Below are 23,440 nucleotides of genomic sequence, written 5' to 3' on the forward strand. Positions count from 1 at the left end.
GGCTTCTGAAATCTGCATTTGATCTGCACACAGGAAACTTTTCTGGACAAGATTCAGAAAAGATGGGAATATCAGTATATGATATTCAGTGTCTTCTGGATTCAGAAGGTGCATCTGAACTTGTCATAGATGTTATAGTGAACACCAAAAATGACAAGATTTTTTCTGAAGGAATTTTGCTTGGCATTGCATTGCTTGAAGGAGGAAATACTCAAACACAGGTACTCCTCATTTCCATTATTGTATTTGCATTTCTAATCTAATGGTTATGGTAAAAAGATATATTGTCATTTTTCTTTCAGTTCTATTATTTTCTTCTAGGTAAATAACTTGTTATTTTTATTCTTAGTGTGCTTGATTTACTTTCATAATGTTATATACATCATTCATTAAAGATTTAGATATTTTCTTTCTAAATATTGGACCACTATTAATTCATCATTTTGGAACATGGCTAGATTTCTTATAAAATAATACAAATTTGTCTTTTTTTCTTTCACGCTCAGTTAAATTTAATCTCATGTATGAAACAATAATTTCTGTAAGCACCCCAAAAATCAATGAGTTCAATTTTATAGTTATTTTGATATCTTTGCAGATCAATGACTGCCTTCAGGTCAATGGAAAGAGTTCAAATCCCATCTTTCACACTTATCTATGTGACCTTAGACAGATCATTCTCCTGCTCAGTTTCTTCATCTGTTAAATTAGGGGGTTGAACTAGATGGACTCTCAAGTTCATTCCAACCCTAAAAAATGTTATCTTTATGTTAAAAATGGATTGAGTAATTTGATATGCAACTTAAATACTTTATTATTAAAATTAAATTGTATTAAGTTAAAGAATGGATTTATTTAGGTTCTCTGCCTAGAAATAAGGATATTTTTATTATTATTATTTATGTTGCTATGTTTTATAATTTTCCACTTGTGGAACTGTAATTTTGGAAAATAACATCAGCTTGATTGACTCTTAAGCAAAGGAGGTTGTTTCAGTGCCATAAAAAAGTTCAGTAATCTTCCATCCTCCTGCCAGATTCCCCACTGCAGCTTGGCTTTTGCCCATCTCTAACAGAGGAATCTGCTGATTTGATTCCAGAAACTGTACTTTCCATTTCAGGGATCCAGGTGGCTTCTGGGAAAACAACCGAGGCTTCTTTCTAAACACACAAATCCTGCCCAGGATGATGTTTGACTCTTTCTTTTCCTCACCCCCTTCCCACCACACCCCATTAGAGCATTTTATTCAGGTTGGCAGACACATGGCCATTATAGAATCTCTTCCTCTGAAACATATATTTAACAATATATTTAAAAAGCAACAATATATTAAAAATATTTTAAGAACAATGATATTCACATTCAGTTAGATGTGCTGAAAAGTGGAACTTGGTAATTTCAGCAATTGACTAAGATTCTTATTTTATATTATTCATTTTCAAATACTCTTCATTTTAACCAACCAGACTCGCTAGTTTTTTCCTAATTTTATTCTATATATTAATACCAGTTGTCCTATATAGGGAGATGTACTTTCTACAATTCCTTGCCTCTTGAAACTTCCTTTTTTCTCAAGGCACAAAAAGGTATTATGAATCTTTTCTTAGTCTCTCCAGCTGAAAATAATCTCTTCTTTAAATTTTCCTAGAATATTTTGCCTAACCCTCCCCTGCCTTCCAGCCATGTTTTTTTTTTTGTTTATTAATGTACACAGAATATTGCCACTTTTCCTCTCTGTTTCCTCTCTTCCTAGGACCCATCTTGGTATCTTTAGTGTTATATAAAATGCTTTGCACATGGCATTAATTAGGTACTTATAAAATTTTTGTTGAACTAAATTGTTGTTGATTTGCTTGTATTTGACTTGTACCTTCAGGAGAATCAAGAAAGTTCTACAATAGTTCTTTCCTTCATAGAATCATAATATATATATAGAATTGGAAGGGACTTTGAAAGTCATCTAATCCAATTCTTGCATTTTATATATGAAAAGTAAATTTCAAACAAGTTTCACTTCTTGCTCCAGGCTGTTGAGAACAAGTGGTACTGAGCCCCATGTTGCAGCGTCAGGATTCCAATCCATCATGAATACCTCCAAATCTGGTACTTGGTGGACTACGTTAAGCTGTCTCGCATCATTCATGATAGCTTTAGTTTGAAGGTCATATTGTGGATATGGTTAAGGAATTTGTTGCCTTGAATTTATTTTTATCAAACTAGTAAAATGCAGCTTGAGGCAGTAGAAAGAATGATGTGTTAGGAGGTAAAGAATTTGTTCAACTCTTGCTGATGTTTTGTGTCTGTGTAGCTGTGGTCAAATTATCTAACTTTTCTAAAGCTCAGTTTACTCATCTGTAAAATGGGTAGAGTGAACCAGATGACCTCTTAAATCTCTTTCATCTATAAATCTAAGAACCTCAGATCCTAATTCTGTCTCTGAATCATAATATTCAAGGTTTCTTTCTTCCATTGCTCTTCAGAGTCTCTATTGTGTCATTAAATATGGATTTAGACCTACAAGGGAACATAGAGACCATCTGATCTAAGCTTCTCATTTTACAGATGATTAAAAGTCCATAGAGGTCAAATTACTTGCCAAAGGTCACACAGAGAGTAGGCAGCAGAATCTTAGTTTTGAATACAAATCCTCTTATTCCAAATCTTTCATTCTTACCATGATGAAGAATTATTATGGAGAGAGCTAACTTTTATTACAGTTATTCAGCAATACTACATCTGGTCATTGCCTTGGAGAATATAAAAGGCAAACTATCACTGCTTTTTTTTTTTTAGGTTTTTGCAAGACAAATGGGGTTAAGTGGCTTGCCCAAGGCCACTCAGCTAGGTAATTATTAAGTGTCTGAGACTGGATTTGAACCCAGGTACTCCTAACTCCAAGGCCAGTTCTTTATCCACTACGCCACCTAGTCACCCCTGTCACTGCTTTCTAATTAAAAAACAATATTTTCAAATAATTGGTGTAGAAGCAAAAGAGTCCACCAAGTAAAGTTTGTGCTGTGAAAGTGGGTGGGTTATTCACCAAGTCCTTTATTATCCAAATTTGATTTTCTTTTCCTTTTCTTTCAATGTAGTTAGGATGAGAGGGAAAGAAAAAGATTTCTGTTAATTTAAATTAGTTCAGCTACCAACTTTCTGTCTTTAGATATTCAGCCTGATTCTTTCCAAAGGCATTGTCTAAGCACAAGTTGGACATTTTTTTCAGGGGCAAAAAGAGCTCTGATTAGTCCTAAATAGAAGTATTTCTCTTTGGTGCTTCTTTTAATTGTGTTTAGAGATGTAACTGGAGACAATTGATTTTGAATTTTATTTAAAAAAGCTTTTGGTAAAATATAACTCCAATTTCTGTTAAAATACTAGAAAACACAGGAAGAAATGGCCCTTTCCTTGTAATATAAAATAGTATGTATCTAAAACCAAAACTGCCATTATTTATAAAAGAAATAAACTGAAATCCTTTGCAATAAATTTCTTTTTTTTTTAATTTAAGACAATGGGATTAAGTAACTTGCCTAAGGTCACACACCTAGTGTCTGAGGTCCTCCTCAGACCCTCTGACTCCTGGGGGGTGCTCTATCCAGTGCACCACTTAGCTTCCCCCCCCCCCCAATAAATTTCGGGGCGGGGAATAAGGATGTCTTTGCCATCACTTCTATTTGACCTAGTGTTAGAAATTCTGGCTATTGTAATTGGACAAGAAAAAGAAATAAGGAAATAACCACAGGTAAAGAAGAAAGAAAAGTGACATTTTTGCTGGTGACATGATGTACATATTCAGTCCCAAAGAGCTAAGAAAATAATTTAATAACAATTTCAGAAAATTGTGGAATATAAAATAAATCTACAAAATCACCAGCATTTCCATAAAATAACCTATAAACTGAGTAGGAAGAAATAGAGAAATTCCACTTAAAATTAACTACAGAGTGTATGCATACTTGCGAGTCTACATTCCAAGGTACACACAAGAACTAAATAAATATATCCATGAACAGTTGTTTACAGAAATAAATGCATAACTAAGTAATTGTAAAATATTAACTGCTTATAGTAAGAATGAGTAGATATAATAAAAATGACTAGATTTACCTAAATTAATTTAGGTACTGCCAAACCAATTAAGTAACAAACATTCAATTTATAAAAGTAGAAAAATAATAACATTTATATGGGGAACAAAATGTCAAGAATCTCAGGAGAACTAATGAAAAGAAATAGAAACAAAAAATGAGACCCAACAGTTCCTCAGTGTTGCAATAAATAGAATATTAGACGTAGAAATTGGAAGATGTGACTTCAAATATAATCTCAGACACACTAATTGGGTAATCCTAGGCAAGTCACTTGGTCCTTTTTGCCTCAGTTTCATCAAATCTAAACTGGGAATGATAAAAGCACTTACCTTGCAGGGTTTTATATCGTGACTGAATTAATTGTGGCAAGTGAATATGATGGATAAAAATTGAAATGAAAAAATAGATGTTTTTGAAAAGTCACAGAAACATTTGTATGAACTAAATCAGGGAGAAGGAAGGAGAATCAGAAGAATGATTTATTCTATAAGAGTAATATTATAAAAATGAGTAACTTTGAGGAATTTTACATGTATAGAATTAAATGAACAGAACCAGAACAACTTATATAATAATATATAATAAGTTATTCTGTTAAAAAAAAACACCTTTTGAAAAGTGTAGGAACTTTGATTAATACAATGACCATTCTTGATCTCAAAGTACTAATGATGAAACATCCTATTTATTATAGAGGGGTGATAGAATGAGACATATACATATATATATATATATATGTGTGTGTGTATATATATATATATATATATATATCTACTTTTATATTGCTAATGAGAGAATCTGTTTTGATTGACTATACATATTTGTTATAAGAAGTTTGATTTTCTTTTTCTTTCAATGAAGATGGGATGGGAGGGAAAGAAAGAGATTTCTGTTAATTTAAAGAAACAGTTTCATTCCCTTCCAGATAAGAACACTGTATTATTAGTTTTACTTAACTACTTTGTGACAAAAGACCTCTCACAAAGTGAGATTTTTTTAAAATTTTTCAAAAAATTTGTAAATGTTTGTAATCTGAAAACAAATAATATCACCTGAAGTCTAGAAATTATTTGGAAAATTTGTGTGTACCTTTGAAAGAGCTTAATTTACTTTGCTTAGAATTATCAATACCAAGTTCTAGTCCCATTTACATTTTTCTATGATACCTTTTTGATAATTTAAGTAAACATTTATTTAGTTTTTAACAATGTGCAGCATATTGGACTATTTGGTTCCTTCCCTTAAGAAAATTACATTCCACTAGGGACCTACTGTATGAACATAGGTTGCTCTTAGGTAATTTGAGACAATCAACACAAAGTAATTTGAGGACGAGATATAATGAGATGATTCTGAAAGATTTTATATAGAAATTGCTATTTGAATTGAGTCTTGAATGATGAGAAAGTTTCTGAGAAGTAGTGATGATGAGAGATGCATTTCTAGACAGGCTATACACAAAGGGGCCAGCAAGCTTGTCTGGTATATAGAATATATGAAGGAGGCAGGAGGAATGATGTGCAGTGCAATTGATAAAAATGTCAGATTGGGGAGAAGTTGAAGGAATTTGCCTTTTATACTTTTTGAGGTAGCCACTGACGTCTTTAGAATAATAAAGTGACATTAGATCTGTACTTTAGGAAGATGGTTTTGGTAGTGTTGGTAATGGAGAGGAGAGACTGGAAACAAGAAGATCCATTGAAACACCATGAAAATAGTCTAGGAGTCTCAACTGGAGTAGTGATAATGTGAATTGAGGCCAATGTGAAAGATAATGTACAAGTAGAATTGACAAGATTTGGTAACTGATTAAATATATGGTATGAAAGTGTCCACAGAGGGAGCAGGGCACTTTACAGGAAAACACATTGGATTTTTAATTAGAAGACCTTATTTCAACTTATGGCTAGGACACTCTTTAACTGTGTGACACTGGGCAAGTCACCTAACCTCTTTGGGCTTCAATTTCCTTTTCTATAAAATGAAGATATACTAAATGATCTTTAGGGTTCCTCTCAACTCTAACTCAACTGTATAAAATCTTATGACAGGATGCCCCTGTTATATTTCAAATTACGGTATATAGTATAATATTTTTAAAATGAAAAACTACAACATGATAAAAAACATTTTTTAAAGTTAGAATAGAATGGTTTGGAAAATAGCCTGCCTATTTTCTAAGGATTAGCTTAATTAAGTATGAAGAGGTTCATTTTCAGTAGTTAATTAAACATTTGTTTAGTTTTTAACAATGTGCAGCTTATTGGACTATTTGGTTCCTTCCCTTAAGAAAATTACATTCTACTAGGGACCTACTGTATGAACATAGGTTGCTCTTAATGGAACCAGAAATGTGGCAGACATCAATCTTCCTAATGGACTTTACTCTATGAAGAAAACAAATCAAGTTCTACTTTCAACTACTTGTAGAGACTGAGGATACCCTACCTTGGGTATCTCTACAGGAGAAAAAGAGTATGATATGATAGTAGATTAAAGAGAAAAGGCTGAACAATTTAATGGGGATATTCAAAAAAGACTGAAAAGACAAAAGTCCAAAAACGAAAAGTTCTTCCTCTGGGGTAAATGGACCCACAAGGGAACTCTTCATAGATTATGTAGAATTTGTGAACTTGCATGGGAAAAAATGCATCTTTAATTCAATAAAATTTATTTCTTTTGTAATTATGTTTATTTAATGCATTTAAAGTTTTATTCCAAGAGGTTCATAGGATTCACCAAACTGCCAAAGGGATATAAAACAAAATATAAAAAAAATGGAGAGAAACTGACACTAAAAGATTAAACATTCCTTAAGCTAGCCAGTGTTGTAGTAGAGTGGGTAGAGAGCTAATTTTGCCATATGTTTGAATTGGATTCAAGTCCTACCTCTTAATTGACTTTATAACCTTGGGAAATTCATTTAATTTCGCACTGCCCCTTACTACTCTCTATGACTATAAATTATAGAATGGTTCCTCATCTTCAATGATATAGGTAGCTCTTTAAGAATTCCCCAAACAGGGGCAGCTAGGTGGCACACTGGATAGAGCACCGGCCCTGGAGTCAGGAGTACCTGGGTTCAAATGCGGTTTCTCGAACTTAATAATTACTTAGCTGTGTGTCCTTGGGCAAGCCACTTAACCCCATTTGCCTTGCAAAAACCTAAGGAAAAAAAAGAATTCCCCAAACAGATTAAGTCAGAGAGAGAGAGAGAGAGAGAGAGAGAGAGAGAGAGAGAGAGAGAGAGAGAGAGAGAGAGAGAGAGAAGAGACTCTCATAAAAACAAAAGAAAAAATTAATAAAAAAATTTTAAAGACCTCAGTCCATTCATTATTCAATTAGTCTGAGCCAAATTTCCTAATGAAAAAGATAAATCTGTAGATTCCTCTGAAATCATAGAACAACTACAAATTACTTCAAAATATAAATAAAACTTAAAAGTAGGATGGAAATTAGGACAAAGCAGAACCAATGAGGATATCACATATATCTATGATGATGATTCTCTGCAAAGTAGTAAATATAGTGACAGATTTGGAACTCAAAAATATGCAAGTGTTTGAAAATTTGACAAAGCAAAACAAAACAACTTAATAGGGACATCCAGGTTTACCTTGAAGTATTGATTAATGAACTTGAGTATTGTAGACCTCCAAGAAAAAACCTGGCAGATTTAAAACCTGAATTCATCAAGTAGAAAGAAACTTAGAATGAAATAGAAGAAAGAAAAAGAAATAAATAGAAGAAAATTTTTCAGAACTTTTTAATTAAAGAATGAAATATTGTTTTATTGAATTCATAGGGTGCTGCCAGGAAACACACACACACACACACACACACACACACACACACACACACACACACAAACACATATTCTCTCTCTCTCTCTCTCCTGTCTCTCTCTCTCTCTCTGTTTCTCTTTGTCTCTCTGTCTCTGTGTCTCTGTCTCTCGGTCTCTCTGTCTCTCTCTCTCTCCTGTCTCTCTCTCTGTTTCTCTTTGTCTCTCTCTCTCTCTCTCTCTCTCTCTCTGTCTCTGTCTCTGTCTCTGTCTCTGTCTCTGTCTTTCAAAACTCCAAGGCATTTATCGATTAAATTTCAGCTTTTCAATGCCAAACAATGAATTTTGTAGCCATACAGGAGAAAAGAGAAAGTATTTTAGTTATGATAATGATGATGTTTGTTCTTGCTTCTATAAGAAGACTTATAGTAACAGTGAGGTGATGCCATGACAAGCACATGAATTCAGTTTCAGTGAGAGGGGGTTTGTGTTACGTCACCAGCCTCACTTTTTCTTCCACAGTCATCTGGGTCCAATACCAAATATGAAACAAGTTAACTGGAGATGGCCCAGGATGCCAGAGAATCAGGGTTAAGTGTCTAAGAGGCACCTGGATGGTATAGTAGATAGAGCACCAGCCCTGGAGTTAGGAAGCCCTGGGCTCAAATCTGGCCTTGGACCCTTGACATTTAAATTTTAAAGCAACTTCTCTATAGTCATAATAAATTAGAGAATAGAATATAATGACATAATCCAAAATAAAAGGCACTGGATGGCACAGCCCAAAATATCATATGCTTCAAAGTTCAGCCTTTAACTTGAGTTAAAATTCTTTGGTTATGATAACTTGTGAAACTGATCCTTCTCCCTACCTCTGATGATATCAATCCTATGTTTTTGTGATAGTTTCAGAATGATCAGAAAAGGCAGAGGACAGCTTTAAGATTATCAATGAATATTAACTTTACTGTTAATATTCTAAATGTGATCTCCTTAGTCAGTGACCAACAAATGGAACCATACTAGAGGAACTGAGTTATATCAATCTTGAAATGTTCTTAAATGTGCCTCAAAGGCTGAAGGAAATAGTGGCTAAGTGAAATGATATCTTGTAGGTTTTACTTAAAGGAAAAAATAAAGGAACTTATACAGTGATTTTTATCCAAAGGTGAAAAGAAAAATCATTTCATGGGATGTTTGCTCATCTCATAATGCAGTTGTGATAATTGCAGTTTGTGTGCCTCACATTCTTTGGAGAGGAAGAAGAAGTAGAGAAATCCTTTGAAGAAGTTGATAAAACTGACTAAAAAATTAACTCAACATACACTTTAATACCTGGTTACTTCAATATGATGGTGGGAAGAAGTAAGGACAGTGAAAATAAACTAGAAAACATGAATCAGGAATAAAGAATTAGAGAATCCAAAGATTTAATAGTATACATAGCCTTATCCACGGGAGTCATGAATACTTTCTTCAAGGAAAAAAAAACCAACAGGAAGTTTTGAACATGATAAGTACTAAAATAAAACATTTTAATTATCAGGAAATCAGTTATTATTTAACTAGCTATCTATATGCAATTATACCACCAATTTATTAGAGCAAAGATAAAAGTTCATAACAAGCTAGAAGGTTTGAAATGAGGAAAAGATATGGAATGCAATTAAAAACAAATCCAACTTATTGAGTTACTTATGACAAAAATATGATATAGTTGAATAAAAAGAGTAGAAACACCAATTATAAGAATTTCACATGATATAAATCAGTTGCTATAATTAGGAAACCAAAGAATTTAAAAACTGTTCTAGTAAGCATACATTTAACTTTCCTACCAAGTAGAGAGATATGAAAGTCAGGAGAATGTTGATTTCAAACATAAAATTATCTATGAAATCTCATAGAGAAAGATTATGGAGGATTATAAGTAGTATTGGTCTCATAAAAACAAAGGGAAGCAGCCAAGGATAAAACCAGTTTAAAGATAACTTGGCAAGAACCCAACTCTGCAAAGTCATCCTGAGAGTATTTAAAGAAGAAACCAAGAGAAGATTTAAAAAAAGGACAAAAGAGTTGCAAGATTTTTCATCACCAAGTACAGTAATGTCACAGTTCTAGATATGTTTATAGAGAAGATAGAAATGGTAGAATTGGGGAAGAAATGAAGAATTGGGAAAATCAGCTAAAATAGAACAATTGGATAGAATGGAGGTCTATGCTATATGTGAGGATATTGAAGGATTAATTCTCAAGGTATCCAAAAGAGAAGAAAATACTAATGACATAGGAAAAAATAACCTTAACCATTCCCGCCCCCAAAAGATGACTTTTCCTTATTCCTATTAATATATATATATATATATATATATATATATATATACATACATATATGTATATATATATATATAAAGTCTTATGCCATATTTCATATGAAACAGGTATGAGATTCCACACTATTTAATGGGAATAATTTCCCATCTGAAGTAATCTCATGGATGAGCATATAAAAGCTGGTGTGAGACAAAGTGAGAGTAATACCTTACATTGTCTCAGTGACAAATACACCCAACAAATATACCTACAGCCTGCTACTTGACTCATTACCATAATAATTCTTTTACATTGAGTTAGAAGTTAAGGGGGTTTATTCTACTTTTTCCTTATAAATGACTAAAAATGTGCTATGACTTAAATTCATTCATTCATTCATTAATTCTAAGGTTCTGCCCTTACTTATAAACCAGAAAAACTTCTTTCCCATACGCTTTCCTAGGATTACAGAGTTAATTGGAAGGGACACCTAGCGATCACTGAATTCAACCCTCATTTTATAGATAAAGAAACTGAGTTTGTCATTTGCCCAAGGTCATGTAGGGTGCATGTCATGGGGTTCTTATCATTCTTTCCCCCTTTCTGACTCCCACCTCTTAGGTCTTTTCAGTGTCTCGAAGTGAAGGAGAGAAAAAAAAGCCTAAATGAATCTCATTACTAACTTCTGTGTATCATGGACTGCAATAGAAGTGATTTGTCTAGAAGTCATCTCACTTCTTCAGAATTCAAGTCCGTGATTTGTCTAGAATTCATCTTACTTCTTCAGAATTCAAGTTCTTTAGCTGATTTCCTTTTTTATAATAGCTGCTTCAAGTCCTTTAGCTAATTTCCTTTTTTAATAATAGCTACTTCAATAGCATAGAATAGCATAGGCTGAGCAAAAACATTTCTTTTCCTCCCATCTTTTGCCAAATGTTAAAAGGTTCCAGGAAACATTATTTAGGGAAATCAATCAGGGAAATTTTGAAGTAGATGTTCTTGAATTTCTTCTTTCTTTCTATCTATCATCTATTTATCTATCTATCTATCTATCTATCTATCTATCTATCTATCTATCTATCTATCTTCTATTTCCAAAATTTATATGACTTATAAAGAGATTAATTAGAATCTATGACATTCACCAAAAAGCAAAGTTGGAAGTTCATCAGTTTCTACACTCTGGGTCTTGTCTCTTCCTGGAAATTTCTTCAGAATTTGAGCCCTCCTTTCCCTGTAACAATTGATGACTCCTACAGCCTTTCCATTTAGAAGATTTCTCTGGAAGCACTCCACTACAAACATGCCTCTTCCCTTTGGTAAATTCCTCCTAAAGTCTCTGTTTTGTGGAGGAGCCCAAGTTGGCATTCATTCCCTTCTCAGTACTATCCCTGGCTTCTAGACATCAAAACTATGTCCTTGCCATGGACCTTCACTCTTCACCCCCCACTCCCCTTCCCCATAGTCATCCCCCATTAGAATGTAAACTCTTCAAGGTCAAAGACTATTGTTCTTTTTGTTTGTTTTCATATCTCCAGTGTAAGTTTCATGCAAAGTGTTTAATGACTTGCATTTAAGTATGTATTGGTATTCAGATACCACTCTGTGGGCACTGTATTTCCCCTCAGACATACTGTACTTTTGCCATGTATATTTAATGCTCTCATAATTTTCTTTGCTCTTTTCTTGTACCATATTGTATCAAAAATTTGTATCTCTCTTAACACCAGAACTTTGAAAGAACCTTTTCAGAAAGAGGAATTATTTATACTTAAATCCTAGGTTTGGCATGATAATAAGACTTAAGTGTATAATAAATAATTATGTTCTTTTTGGTTAAGATAATGAGGAAAACATAATGCTGCATTTTATAGGATGTGAATCATGTTTATTGTGTTTGATTTAGAATGATAACCTTGATATTTTTTAAATATAAATTTATGACTATAAATAAAAATAAAAGGAAAACTATATTATTAGTAATAATATAACTACTAGTAATATAATTGGATAGAAATTAGATAGCAATATAATGTAATATAATACATGATTAGCAACATAATTAGCAAATAAGTATAAGATATTAATAGTATTTACACAGGCAACAGCATGCCACTTTGTAATATAGTCATTGATATGTATCTTATATATAGTTTTCTCTTTTGTTATAGGTATGAAACACTAAGTATTTCTCCTAAAGTCTTTTTTTTTCCTGGCAGTATTCTTCATACCAGCAATTACATGAACAAAAAAAATCTGAAAAGTTCTTTAAAGTCTTATATGACCGCATGAAGGCTGCCCAGAAAGAGATACGTTCTACTGTGACAGTGAATACTATAGACTTAGGCAGCAAGAAGAAGGATGATGATAGTGATCTAATAACATCTAGTCCAAGAATGAGAGGTAAAGACAGGTTTCAATATAGAGTGTGTGTATGCCTATGTCTATGTTTGTTTGTGTGTGTGTGTGTGTGTGTTTGTGTTTGTGTTTGTGTGTGTGTAACAAGAGAAGGGAGTAATTGAATCTAAGAGAGGAAAGACAGTATGAGCTTTTAAACTACCTACTCATTGGCCATATCTTGCAAAACATTTCCACAATCATTATACTCCTGAAATACCTATTTTAATTAGTTCTATGGGCCTAAATTTGAGAAAAGGAGCCATCATTTATAGATACCAGTAATGGGAACATTATGTAACATATTGAAATATAAATAATGTATGACATTATAAATAATCATTTTTAATCAACTCAAATTTGTATATCCTATTAATAAAGTTGGTTGTGAAAGTCAGAATTTCTGCTTTTTGGAAACTGATTATAATTTCTACACTGCTAAAAACTTTTTGCTATTTGAGGTGACATGGAAGAAAGAAATGATATTAAAAACAAAAATGGGGGCGGCTAGGTGGCGCAGTGGATACAGCACCAGCCCTGTAGTCAGGAGTACCTGAGTTCAAATTCAGTCTCAGACACTTAATAATTACCTAGCTGTGTGGCCTTGGGTAAGCCACTTAACCCCATTGCCTTACAAAAACAAAAACAAAAGCAAAAAAAAAAAAAAACAAAAACAATTCCTGTTTTGACGTTTGTACATTTTATTTTTCCATTAATTTGTGTGTGTGTGTGTGTGTGTATGTAAGTGTATGTGTATCTACTAACACATATGACATGTGTAGGAATAATTATTGAGCCTTTTTCAACTTGAATAATCTATAATTTATGATTATATTTTGTATTCCATTTGAATTTCAATTGATTTTTATTTTAAAAGAAGACTTGGGTGCCATGATAATTTCTTTGTTTTTAACATTTTTTCTGTTTCCAATATGGAAGATGAAATTATCCCAGTAAGAATAAGAGAATTATTTTGTTTTCAGTAAGAGACCCATCTTTGCATTTAAAAGAAGGAATGAAAGGGCAGTTAACAGAAGCATCTTCAGCAACATCCAAAGCATACTGTGTATATCGAAGAGAAATGGATCCAGAAATAGATCTCATGTGCACAGGAACAGATGCTGGAAATTCAGATGAAAAGTCTGCTGATGAAGTAACAATGACCCCCACTATTGCAATCATGCAACCGATCCTGAGATTTCTTCAATTACTTTGTGAAAATCACAACCGAGAACTACAGGTTAGATATCCCATGATCTGAACCAATAAATGGATTTTTTTTCTTTTAAAATCTTAGACTAGAATATACAGTTTTTTAGTAATTTAATGTGAGTTAAAAACGGAAAATGATCTAAATGTTCAAAGAACCTCATCTTGCTTGTTGAGACAAGAGAGTTTTCTTAAGCCAGTGTGAGTGGTGTTCCTTTAGTTGGGGATCAAGAGAAGGGATCTAAAAATAAGAATTTTTTAATGAATTAGTAAAAACAGTTATCTATAGTGTACTTCCTTTTCTTTAACCTAGGTCAGAACTAATTTGACCATAGAATATTTAAGAATTTCAAATATTTTGGTAGAACCCTTAAAATTCAAGCTGAAGGAAATCTGGAGGTATTTAATATCTTCTAATATAAAGAGGGGGCCAAGGAAATTTAAGAGCAAAATAGATGAAACTAAACCTGTTTTGTACCAGTAAATGCTATGTAATAGATATATCTTTTAATAGATAATTTTTATTTAATATTTTAGAGAGAAAAATATTGCTAACATTTTTCTCATAGAAAAATCAGGCAGAACATTGAGAAATTCTGACTCTTTCAAATCATGTTCTTTGTAAATTTTGGAAATAGTGACATTTAGAAATGTTTATTCTAGGAGTAGTAATAAAATCAAACAACATTTGAGGCAAGACTTTATAGAAATCCAATATATTTGGACATTCCTGAATTATTAGCCATTTGATACAACTCTCCTATGTTGTTGCTTTTTTGAGACAAATAGAATATGGAGAAATGAAACTAAATGTGACAATGATTCTTTTTACTTATTTGTATTACTTTGATTTCAGAACTTCTTGAGGAATCAAAATAACAAAACAAATTATAACCTTGTCTGTGAGACTCTTCAGTTCTTAGACTGTATTTGTGGAAGTACAACTGGAGGTCTGGGTCTGTTGGGATTGTATATCAATGAGAGGAATGTAGCTCTAGTCAACCAGACCCTGGAGAGTTTAACTGAATATTGCCAAGGACCATGCCATGAAAATCAGGTAACTATAAAACATAGCCCTAAGATTAAAAGAATTTATGATTGACTAGGAACTAAAGAAGTAAGTTTCTGAGATGAATCAATTATTTGTGTGCATTCAAAAGTGATTTTTCTTTCCCTTGTTCCTTTCTTATTTAAACTTAAAAATACTGAATCATAGACAAATAAATGCTTTACCATATTATTATTAAAATTTGACTTTGAAAAATTCTTTTTCAAACATTTGGAACAGGATATTTTTGACTCTTTGAATTAGACACTTCAAGTATCCTACAGTGTTCCTCCAAGGCAAACTTTAGTCTTTCTTCCAAAATGACTAGCCCTGATTCAGCTCTCTAGTCAGAGATCAAGGATTCACTGTGAGAGTACAGAAGGTATAGTCAGAGGAAGGAAAGAAAAGGGGATAGAATGATCTCATGACACTGGGCATATACCCAGAGATTTCAAGATATACTTAAGTACTTGAGAGTTACAATAACAATGAACCAAAATTACAAGAGGAACTTATAAGAGCAAACTTTAATACTTGAAATAGATGAATAAATACAAAGAACTTTAATATATCAATCACTGTTGTATATATACATATATACGTATATACACATACATACATACATATTCTGGGTAAATCTTTATCTATGATGTGTATATACAACTACAAAAGAAGGCTGGGAACTTTGCCTGGTATTTCTCTAAGTTTAATGTTCTGATACTAATAACAAAAAACAAATAAAAAAACCCGACCCCAAACCCAAAATTAAACCCAAAAGCAAAGAATTGAAGAATACTATATATTTTAAATTTCACAAAAAATTACAGTGTGAAAATATGCATAATATCATTGGTTAGTTGTATGGTGGATCAGACCGTGTGCCTATTTAGATAGTTCTTTTTCTTTCAATAGAAAATGTCAAACATAGCAGAACTAAAATATCTGTCATACTTCTCTTTTAACTGAGTACTCCTTATGTCTAACTTTCCACAAGTTCTGGGGAATAAAATTAAGTCCATATAACCTTAATATAGTAACTTAAAATATTCATTGAATGAATAACTTAACTCTTCAACTTTGAAATTACTTTAGTTTACTAAAGAAATGGTATTCATAGAACATGGAGTAAACCAGTTTTTAGATTTCATAGGAACTGTACCTGCAATTTCAGTGATGTAGAAAACTCACAAATTTTCTATACCAAAGAAGGTAAGTATCTTTTCTGGTATTCATAATCTTAAAAGATTTGCCTAAAAGTTTGCAAAGTAAAGTGACTTGCACAGAGTATGTGCCAGATCTTCCTGGCTCAAAAGCTAGTTTTTTAATCCACTATACCATACTGCCTCTGTCGAGATTCTGTATTATACAATGCTTAGTATAGTATCATTATATTGAAAAGTAAATGTTTTTTTTTCTTAAACATTTTTTTTCCTAGACTTGTATAGCTACCCATGAGTCTAATGGCATTGATATCATCATTGCACTGATACTGAATGACATAAACCCTCTTGGTAAATATCGCATGGATTTAGTGCTTCAGCTAAAGGTATGTATTCTTGTTAATTTTTATTTTTTTTTATTTTTTTGTTTTTTTGCAAGGCAATGGTATTAAGTGGTTTGCCCAAGGCCACACAGCTAGGTAATTATTAAGTGTCTGAGGCCGGATTTGGACTCAGGTACTCCTGACTCCAGGGCCAGTGCACTATCCACTGCACCTCCTAGTCACCCCTAAAATCTTCTTAAGTAAAGAAAAAAGAATTCTAAGTATAAATTATCATGAAAGGTTGAGGGGAAAAAACCATTTTTAATAGATGAATGGTTAAAATAAATTAACAATCAATTTTCAAAAGAAAGATTACAAAACATTACATATGAAAAAAATTATTACAAATCACAAATAATAAGAGAACTGCAAGTTAGAATATCTCTGAACTTGTACCTCCTCTAGCACATTGGCAAAGATAAAAGATATAAATATCTATATAATAAAGAATGATGGCACACAATTACACTAAAGTATTGGTAGAGCTGTAAGATTCCCTTATTAGTTTATACTTTCAGGAGATGAGATACAGAAATATATTTCCTTTATCACTGATACCAGATATAACTAATTTTTTTGTAGTAAAGAATGGGAAACTGTCCCAACATTAACTGATCCTTTAACCTTTTCACTTCTGTCAAGTCTAATATCAACATCATCACTAATTAGAAGTTATAAAAGTACTTTATTTTAATCACTCTCTACTTCCTAACAAGTTACTGTCTTTCAGTTTTAGATCACATTCTTCCCAAATACCATTTGTAATTTTACATATTAACTTTTCAATGATGTCTTTAAAGCAAACCATTAAAACACTTGTCAGCAGTAGGATCTATCATGATTCAAGCAGAAGAGCAAATAATATTTTTCTTTGTCTTATTGTTGGAATTATATAAATGAATATGCACAAGAAGCCTTGTACTCATATGTGGGAGCTTACATAAAACAGAATAAATCCTCAAATGACCCACATGTATAATTTTTCATATATAAAAATTTTACTAACACTAGTGTAGGAAGGAATTTTTTCCTTTTAATAAGAGGGATGAATTTATAATAAGGTAAAGTGTTAGGCCTGGAGACAGGAGACTTGGCCTCTGCCACTTACTAGATGAGGGACATTGGACAAGTCATTTAACCCTATTTGCCATAGTTTCCTCATCTGTAAAATGAGTTGGAGAAACCATTGCAGTATCTTTGCCAAGGAAACCTCAAAATGGGATCATGAAGAACAACTGAAAATGACTGAACAACAAAAACACACACTTTTATAATTTAACTAAGACATGGTTGAAAGAGTACCAGGGAAGGCTCAGTTTGAATATACATCTGAGATCATGTTGAGGCCACTAACTTGTTCTTATTTTGGAAAGTTCCTTCACTTTACTTCTGCATCTGTAAAATTAAGAAATTTTAATATACCTTTAAACTCTAATAACTGACCATCCTCTGTAAGTAAGTAGAGTATATATTGTATAAAGAATAATGAATTTGCAGTTAGATTTGGACTTGAATTCAAGTTCTTAGAATTTGAGAAAAGCATTTAACCTTTCTTAGCCTTAATTTTGTTTTGTGACTAATGAAGTGTTTAGATTAAATTTTTTTTTCCTGTGATTAGGGAATGGGTTGAAGATGACTCATACAACGACTGAATTCAAATCCTTGACTTGATTAGCACCTTGATTTAATTAAATGACAGTGTTTAACTTTGTAACATGCAACTCAATTTAGCTTCCTAGTAGAAGCTTTACATTTTACTTTAAAATTAAGTATATTAAAAAATCAAAGACACTGGTTTTATAATTCCCTATCATAATCTATAATTCAATTACTCCATGCCTTTAAATATTTTAATTATCATAAAGCAAAGAGAAAATATAATATACTTCAATCCCTCTTAGATTTGTGCTTATATTAAAAATAGGTAGTATTGATTAAGAACCTCAAGTAATAATAGGCAAAAATTTTGGGTCATCTTAACAACATATAGCATTGCTACTATTTAAGGGTATTATAAAATGATTGCTTGTGAAACAATAAACATTTGTAAATACCAATCATGTATTAAACACTTTTTACCTCACATCTCTTTCATCTTGGCAAATATAAAATGTATAACTTTAAAAGACTTTTCAAATGTTGCTTATGTAAAAAATTGTGTTTTATAAATTGTAAATGTAGTATGTTAAAAATGAAACAGTTTTAAGTAAAAAAAATCTTTATTTCAGGGATATGGGAATGGCTAGTAGAAAGTAAATTTGTATTGTATAAAATGGACTGAAAATTATTTTCATCTTTAAAATGGTTTTAGTATTTTTATACAGATAGTTTAAAGGCAATTTAAACTCATTTCCCTCAACTTCCAATCAAGATTGTACATAGGAAGGAACATTTACATCACTTATAAATCTTTCATAGAAATATTTTCCTAACTTGTCTTCATTTACAATTTTAATATTGTATAAAAATAGTTAGTTTTCTTGAAAAGTTTCCCTGCCTGAAATATTAAAATATTTAGCCTCTCCTTATTGCATAATATATACATATATACATAAATATTGCACAATATATAATTCTATATATGCAATAAATGGAATAACAGATAATTATATATATATATATATATATAGTTATAATATCTATTTATAATTCTGAGCTTTTTGATCACAGTGATGTGAACTACTTATTTGTGCACTTTGTGGGAGATGTCCCAGCTGGCACTTGAGGTGTTACATTATCAGCTTTCACTTGTAGCCTTGTTTTCTGCTGCTGCAGAATAGGCCATCAATTAATTGGTAAGGGAATATAATATTTAATTTGTCCACCTGGAGGCACTGCATATATATCATCAGTCAAGTTTTATCTGAGACTATCTTAATGTGTGCATGTCCATGTTTTCCCAAAGTCTGCTTTTCTCCCATAGCTCACCAGAGGGTGCTCTCTGCAAGTCCTAGCTATGCCCTTTCCTCCTACAAATACAGCTTGGTCAGTTTAATTCCCTTTGTTATTGGACTTAAAACTTTAGGGGAAAAAGAAATGAAATGTTAGTCTGAAATATGAGAATTAAGAAATATTTCTGTTTGACTTTCTCTTTTGTTCTGCTCCCTCCCCACACTTGGGAAATCTCTTACTCTTCTTAGACTTGTCTCATTTGTGAGACATAGGTGACTGACTTCTTAATGGATACAGGATTTATTAAAAAGCACAGAAAAATAAATTTAAATTCTTGCATAACTAAACTTAAGAGATTTCTTTGCCAAATCACTCCTTCCCAACAACTTTTCCTGGGTGAGTAAACGATTAGGAGGAAGAATCCTGGGTTTACTAAGCAGCAGCAACTCTATAAACAATCAGGGAAGAAGAGGAAAAGCCTCAGGTGGTTTGGATTGGTCTTTCAGCTGGTGTCACTATCAGCTGAAGTCTTACTGCCACCAGTGGTCTGGTTTCTTTTGCATCACTGAAAACTGTGACCTGTCTCGTTTTGGAAATGTGAGTTCTGCACTGCTTCCCAGACAATACAGTTTTCCAGGATCTGTTCTGTCTTGTTTTTGGATATTTCCTACTCGGGATATGCAACAGTGGGCAGTAAATAGTGAACAAAAAGTGACCATCCATGACTTCCTGGCAGCATGGAAAGACTGGCATACAAAATGAGGGAAAAAAGGAAATTTGGAGATTTAGGGAAATGCATGCTCATACATTTTTGCTATTTCCCCTAATTTCCCAATGTTTTATTTTTCCCAGTTATTTTTCAGGGAGCTATGATTTCCTTTTCTGAAATTTCCAGAATATTTGATTCACAAGATATCCATATAAAATAAAAAGAAATATAAATGCTATCTCAGTGTCTTATTAAGCAAACTCATTGTTTAACTATTTTAACTGAAGCGCCAAAATGATTTTTGTAGTATCTATGACAACTCCTGGAGATAAGCATAATGTTAACAATCACGATTTGTTTTATTTTCTACTCCATGAATTCAGGATGACTTAAAAGACTAAGGAATATACAATATATATTATATGCAAAACATATGTTATAAGTACATATAATTATAGTGTGAAAGATGGATCTCCCCAAAAAAGGTCTTGACTGAGTTTGGTCTTTTCTAAATAAATATGTGTAAACTTCCTAGTTTGTTCAAATCAAGGACAAAAGAAAGCATATCAGCAGAGTGTGTGTGATCTGACTTAAATAATAGTGTCTATTAGGAGGTCTGAACTGAAACATCAAATGTCACATATTTTTAAAAATACTAGCAAGACAAAAGAATGGGCATTTTAACATTCTTTTAGATAAAAAAAATTCTCATTTAAAACAATTGCAAAGAATCATCAATCCATGAAATAATTTTAAAATTTGCATTCACTTGGTCTGTATCTCTAGAACAATGCCTCTAAGCTTTTGCTGGCGATTATGGAAAGCAGACATGACAGTGAGAATGCTGAAAGAATTCTTTTTAATATGAGACCAAGGGAACTGGTAAGAAAATTTTTGCAAGTCTATGATAATCTTGACTGGGGTGACTTTAAAAACAAACAAATAAAAGGTTTTGGAAGGATTGCTTACTTAGTTTAATGATGCTGTTGGGGTTCAGTGCTATAATGACAAGAGACTACTAAGTCATGCAAAGCACTTTAAAGGCACACATCATGACATCAGCCTTTATGACTTCATTATTTTTATTCATTTTATGTATTTTTCTATAATAGTTTTCTAACTAAATTATCACATGCTGCTTACCTTCTAATTCTTTTTTGTCAGAAAAAAATTTGCATCTGTTTTTGTAGCAATGTTTTTGAGAGTATCAGAAATGTTTGTACTCATATATTTACATCATCTTTGTGAAAAAATGAAAAAAGAAGATCCATTTCAATAGTTAAGTATTATGAAATTCTTGACTAAAAGAAGAATTAAAGTGCATCATTTGGGCAGCCTAATTCTCATAATTTATTCCAACCTATCTCAAATCCTGGTATATATTACCATTCTAGAAAACATCCAATGATTGTGTTTTGTCTTTGGGGAACAATCTAAGAGAATTTAATCCAAAACTTTTTACTAAAACAATGGAAAAGTAACAATCTGTAATTAGGGAGTTGCAGGTATCTATACTATATCTTTTGAAAAGGTATTAGAAACATATGTGTACAGATTATCTTTTCCTCCTAGATTATATACTCCTTGAGGGAAAATTGTCTTATTTCTTCTTGTATTTCTAATTTCTAGAACAATGTTTTATACATGTAGATATTTAATAAGTATTTGTTGAATGGAACTTAACTAATTACAGGTATCCTTGAACAATTATACAGGTCAAATGGTCTTGGGGTTTTTTTTTAATTGTTGAAAGAGGATCTCTCCTCTGAATTATTAAAAGAGAATATTTCTAAATGATATATTAAATGGACTTCCTGCATGAAAAATGTTATTGAAGTCATTAGAATTTAGTGGTACCAACTATCTTAAGTGCCACTGGGTATCATACTCGGTCTCCAGGCTAAGCCTGGATTTAGAAAGACTGGAGTTCAAACCTAACTTAACCTACTTACTAACTATGTGACCTTGAGCAAGTCACTGTTTGTCACAGTTAGCTCAATGGAAAAAGAAATAATGAAATAACCTACTTTACTGGGGTGTTGTGAGCATCAAATGATATAATATCTGTTAAAAAAAAAGTACTTACCACAGTGGGTGGCATCTATAGATAGGCGCCTATAGATAGGTAATATATTAATACTATTCCTTTCCTTTCCCTCTTAAGAAATTTGAACCCATTTATAGTCAAAAAGAACCTTTCACTAACGAGACGATTTGAGCAATAGCCACTGTTTCCTTCTATATTGATTCCTTCCCTACAGTTTAAAAATAGTTTTAGTGACTTATGTGAGCAGATAGAGTTGGGGCTTGTTTCTATGTCACTCAAGTCAAGCCAACCAACATTTATTAAGCACTTTGGACTATTATAAGCATTAAAGATAGTTCCTGTTCTCAAGGAACTTATATTCTAATGGTAGAAGATGATACAAAAAAAAAAGAAGCTGAAAGAAGAGAGGATAGAAGGGATCTTCCTCTACTGTGTGAGACTAGGTAAAGAAAGTCCACAGTCTAGAGGAGAACTTGGAGAAGAATGAAGACATGGCTGACTTGAATGTTTGCCTAAAAAGAGACTTGAGGAGGAAGTAGTGAATCAGACAAAGAAGCCACTAGAACTTCCATTGTAAGAAATCCAGAGGTAGAGTAAACTTAAGGATGAGGAGGATTCTATAACATAGAAAAAGTCTAGAGAGTCAAGAATGGACCCTGGAGAAGAATAGAAATTAGGCTTCAAATTCTCTTTATTTGTGCTTTTGGTTTTGTTTTTGGAATTTTGTCTACTATTGAAACCCAAAGTCAGGGAAAATTTTTAAATAAAAAAGAAGGAAAACTGTATGATAAGGTACATTATTTAAACAAATGTTGTCTGAATGATAAATTTTCATATTAGATTCTTTTTATTTTTTTGAACCTCAAACTTTCTGCGTTTTAATTTGGATTTCTCCTTGTAAGCAATTTAAAATAAATTTTACAGTACTTTCCACTATATTTATTCACAATATTGATTTCCTTGAAAGGTGGATGTTATGAAGAATGCCTATAACCAGAGTGTAGAATATAACCACGAAGATGATCGTGGAGATGATGGCATTTCACCAAAAGATGTTGGACATAATATATATATTCTGGCTCATCAGGTAACTATTTTTTCTGGGATTTCTTTATAGTCAATAAAAATCAATAGAAGAAGGGAGTATGGGGTGGCTAGGTGGTATAGTGGATAGAGCACTGGCCCTGGAGTCAGGAGTACCTGAGTTCAAATCCGACCTCAGACACTTAATAATTACCTAGTGTGTGGCCTTGGGCAAGCCACTTAACCTCATTGTCTTGCAAAAAATAAAAAAAAAAGAGTATTCAAAATATGTTTCAAAAATGAAAATGACAAGCCTTAGCAGCAAATTGAATTTGGAGGGTGATAGCAAGAAGACAAGAATGTCACCAGGGTTGGGAACTTGAAGGA

At 32.3% G+C, this 23,440-nt stretch overlaps 1 protein-coding gene across 1 annotated transcript in view; it reads left to right on the forward strand.

The window, feature by feature from the left end:
• Positions 1-23,440, forward strand: part of ITPR2 (inositol 1,4,5-trisphosphate receptor type 2) — a 482,746-nt gene that overhangs the window by 301,522 nt on the left and 157,784 nt on the right. Inside the window, exons 39-45 of the mRNA XM_074195308.1 lie at positions 34-221; positions 12,405-12,588; positions 13,566-13,822; positions 14,648-14,848; positions 16,275-16,385; positions 20,770-20,865; positions 22,998-23,117. Coding sequence (XP_074051409.1) covers positions 34-221; positions 12,405-12,588; positions 13,566-13,822; positions 14,648-14,848; positions 16,275-16,385; positions 20,770-20,865; positions 22,998-23,117 — 1,157 coding nt within the window. The remainder of the gene's footprint in view (positions 1-33; positions 222-12,404; positions 12,589-13,565; positions 13,823-14,647; positions 14,849-16,274; positions 16,386-20,769; positions 20,866-22,997; positions 23,118-23,440) is intronic.

This window comes from Macrotis lagotis, chromosome 7 (assembly GCF_037893015.1).
Source record: "Macrotis lagotis isolate mMagLag1 chromosome 7, bilby.v1.9.chrom.fasta, whole genome shotgun sequence".
In the NCBI taxonomy this organism is placed as follows: Eukaryota; Metazoa; Chordata; class Mammalia; order Peramelemorphia; family Peramelidae; genus Macrotis; species Macrotis lagotis.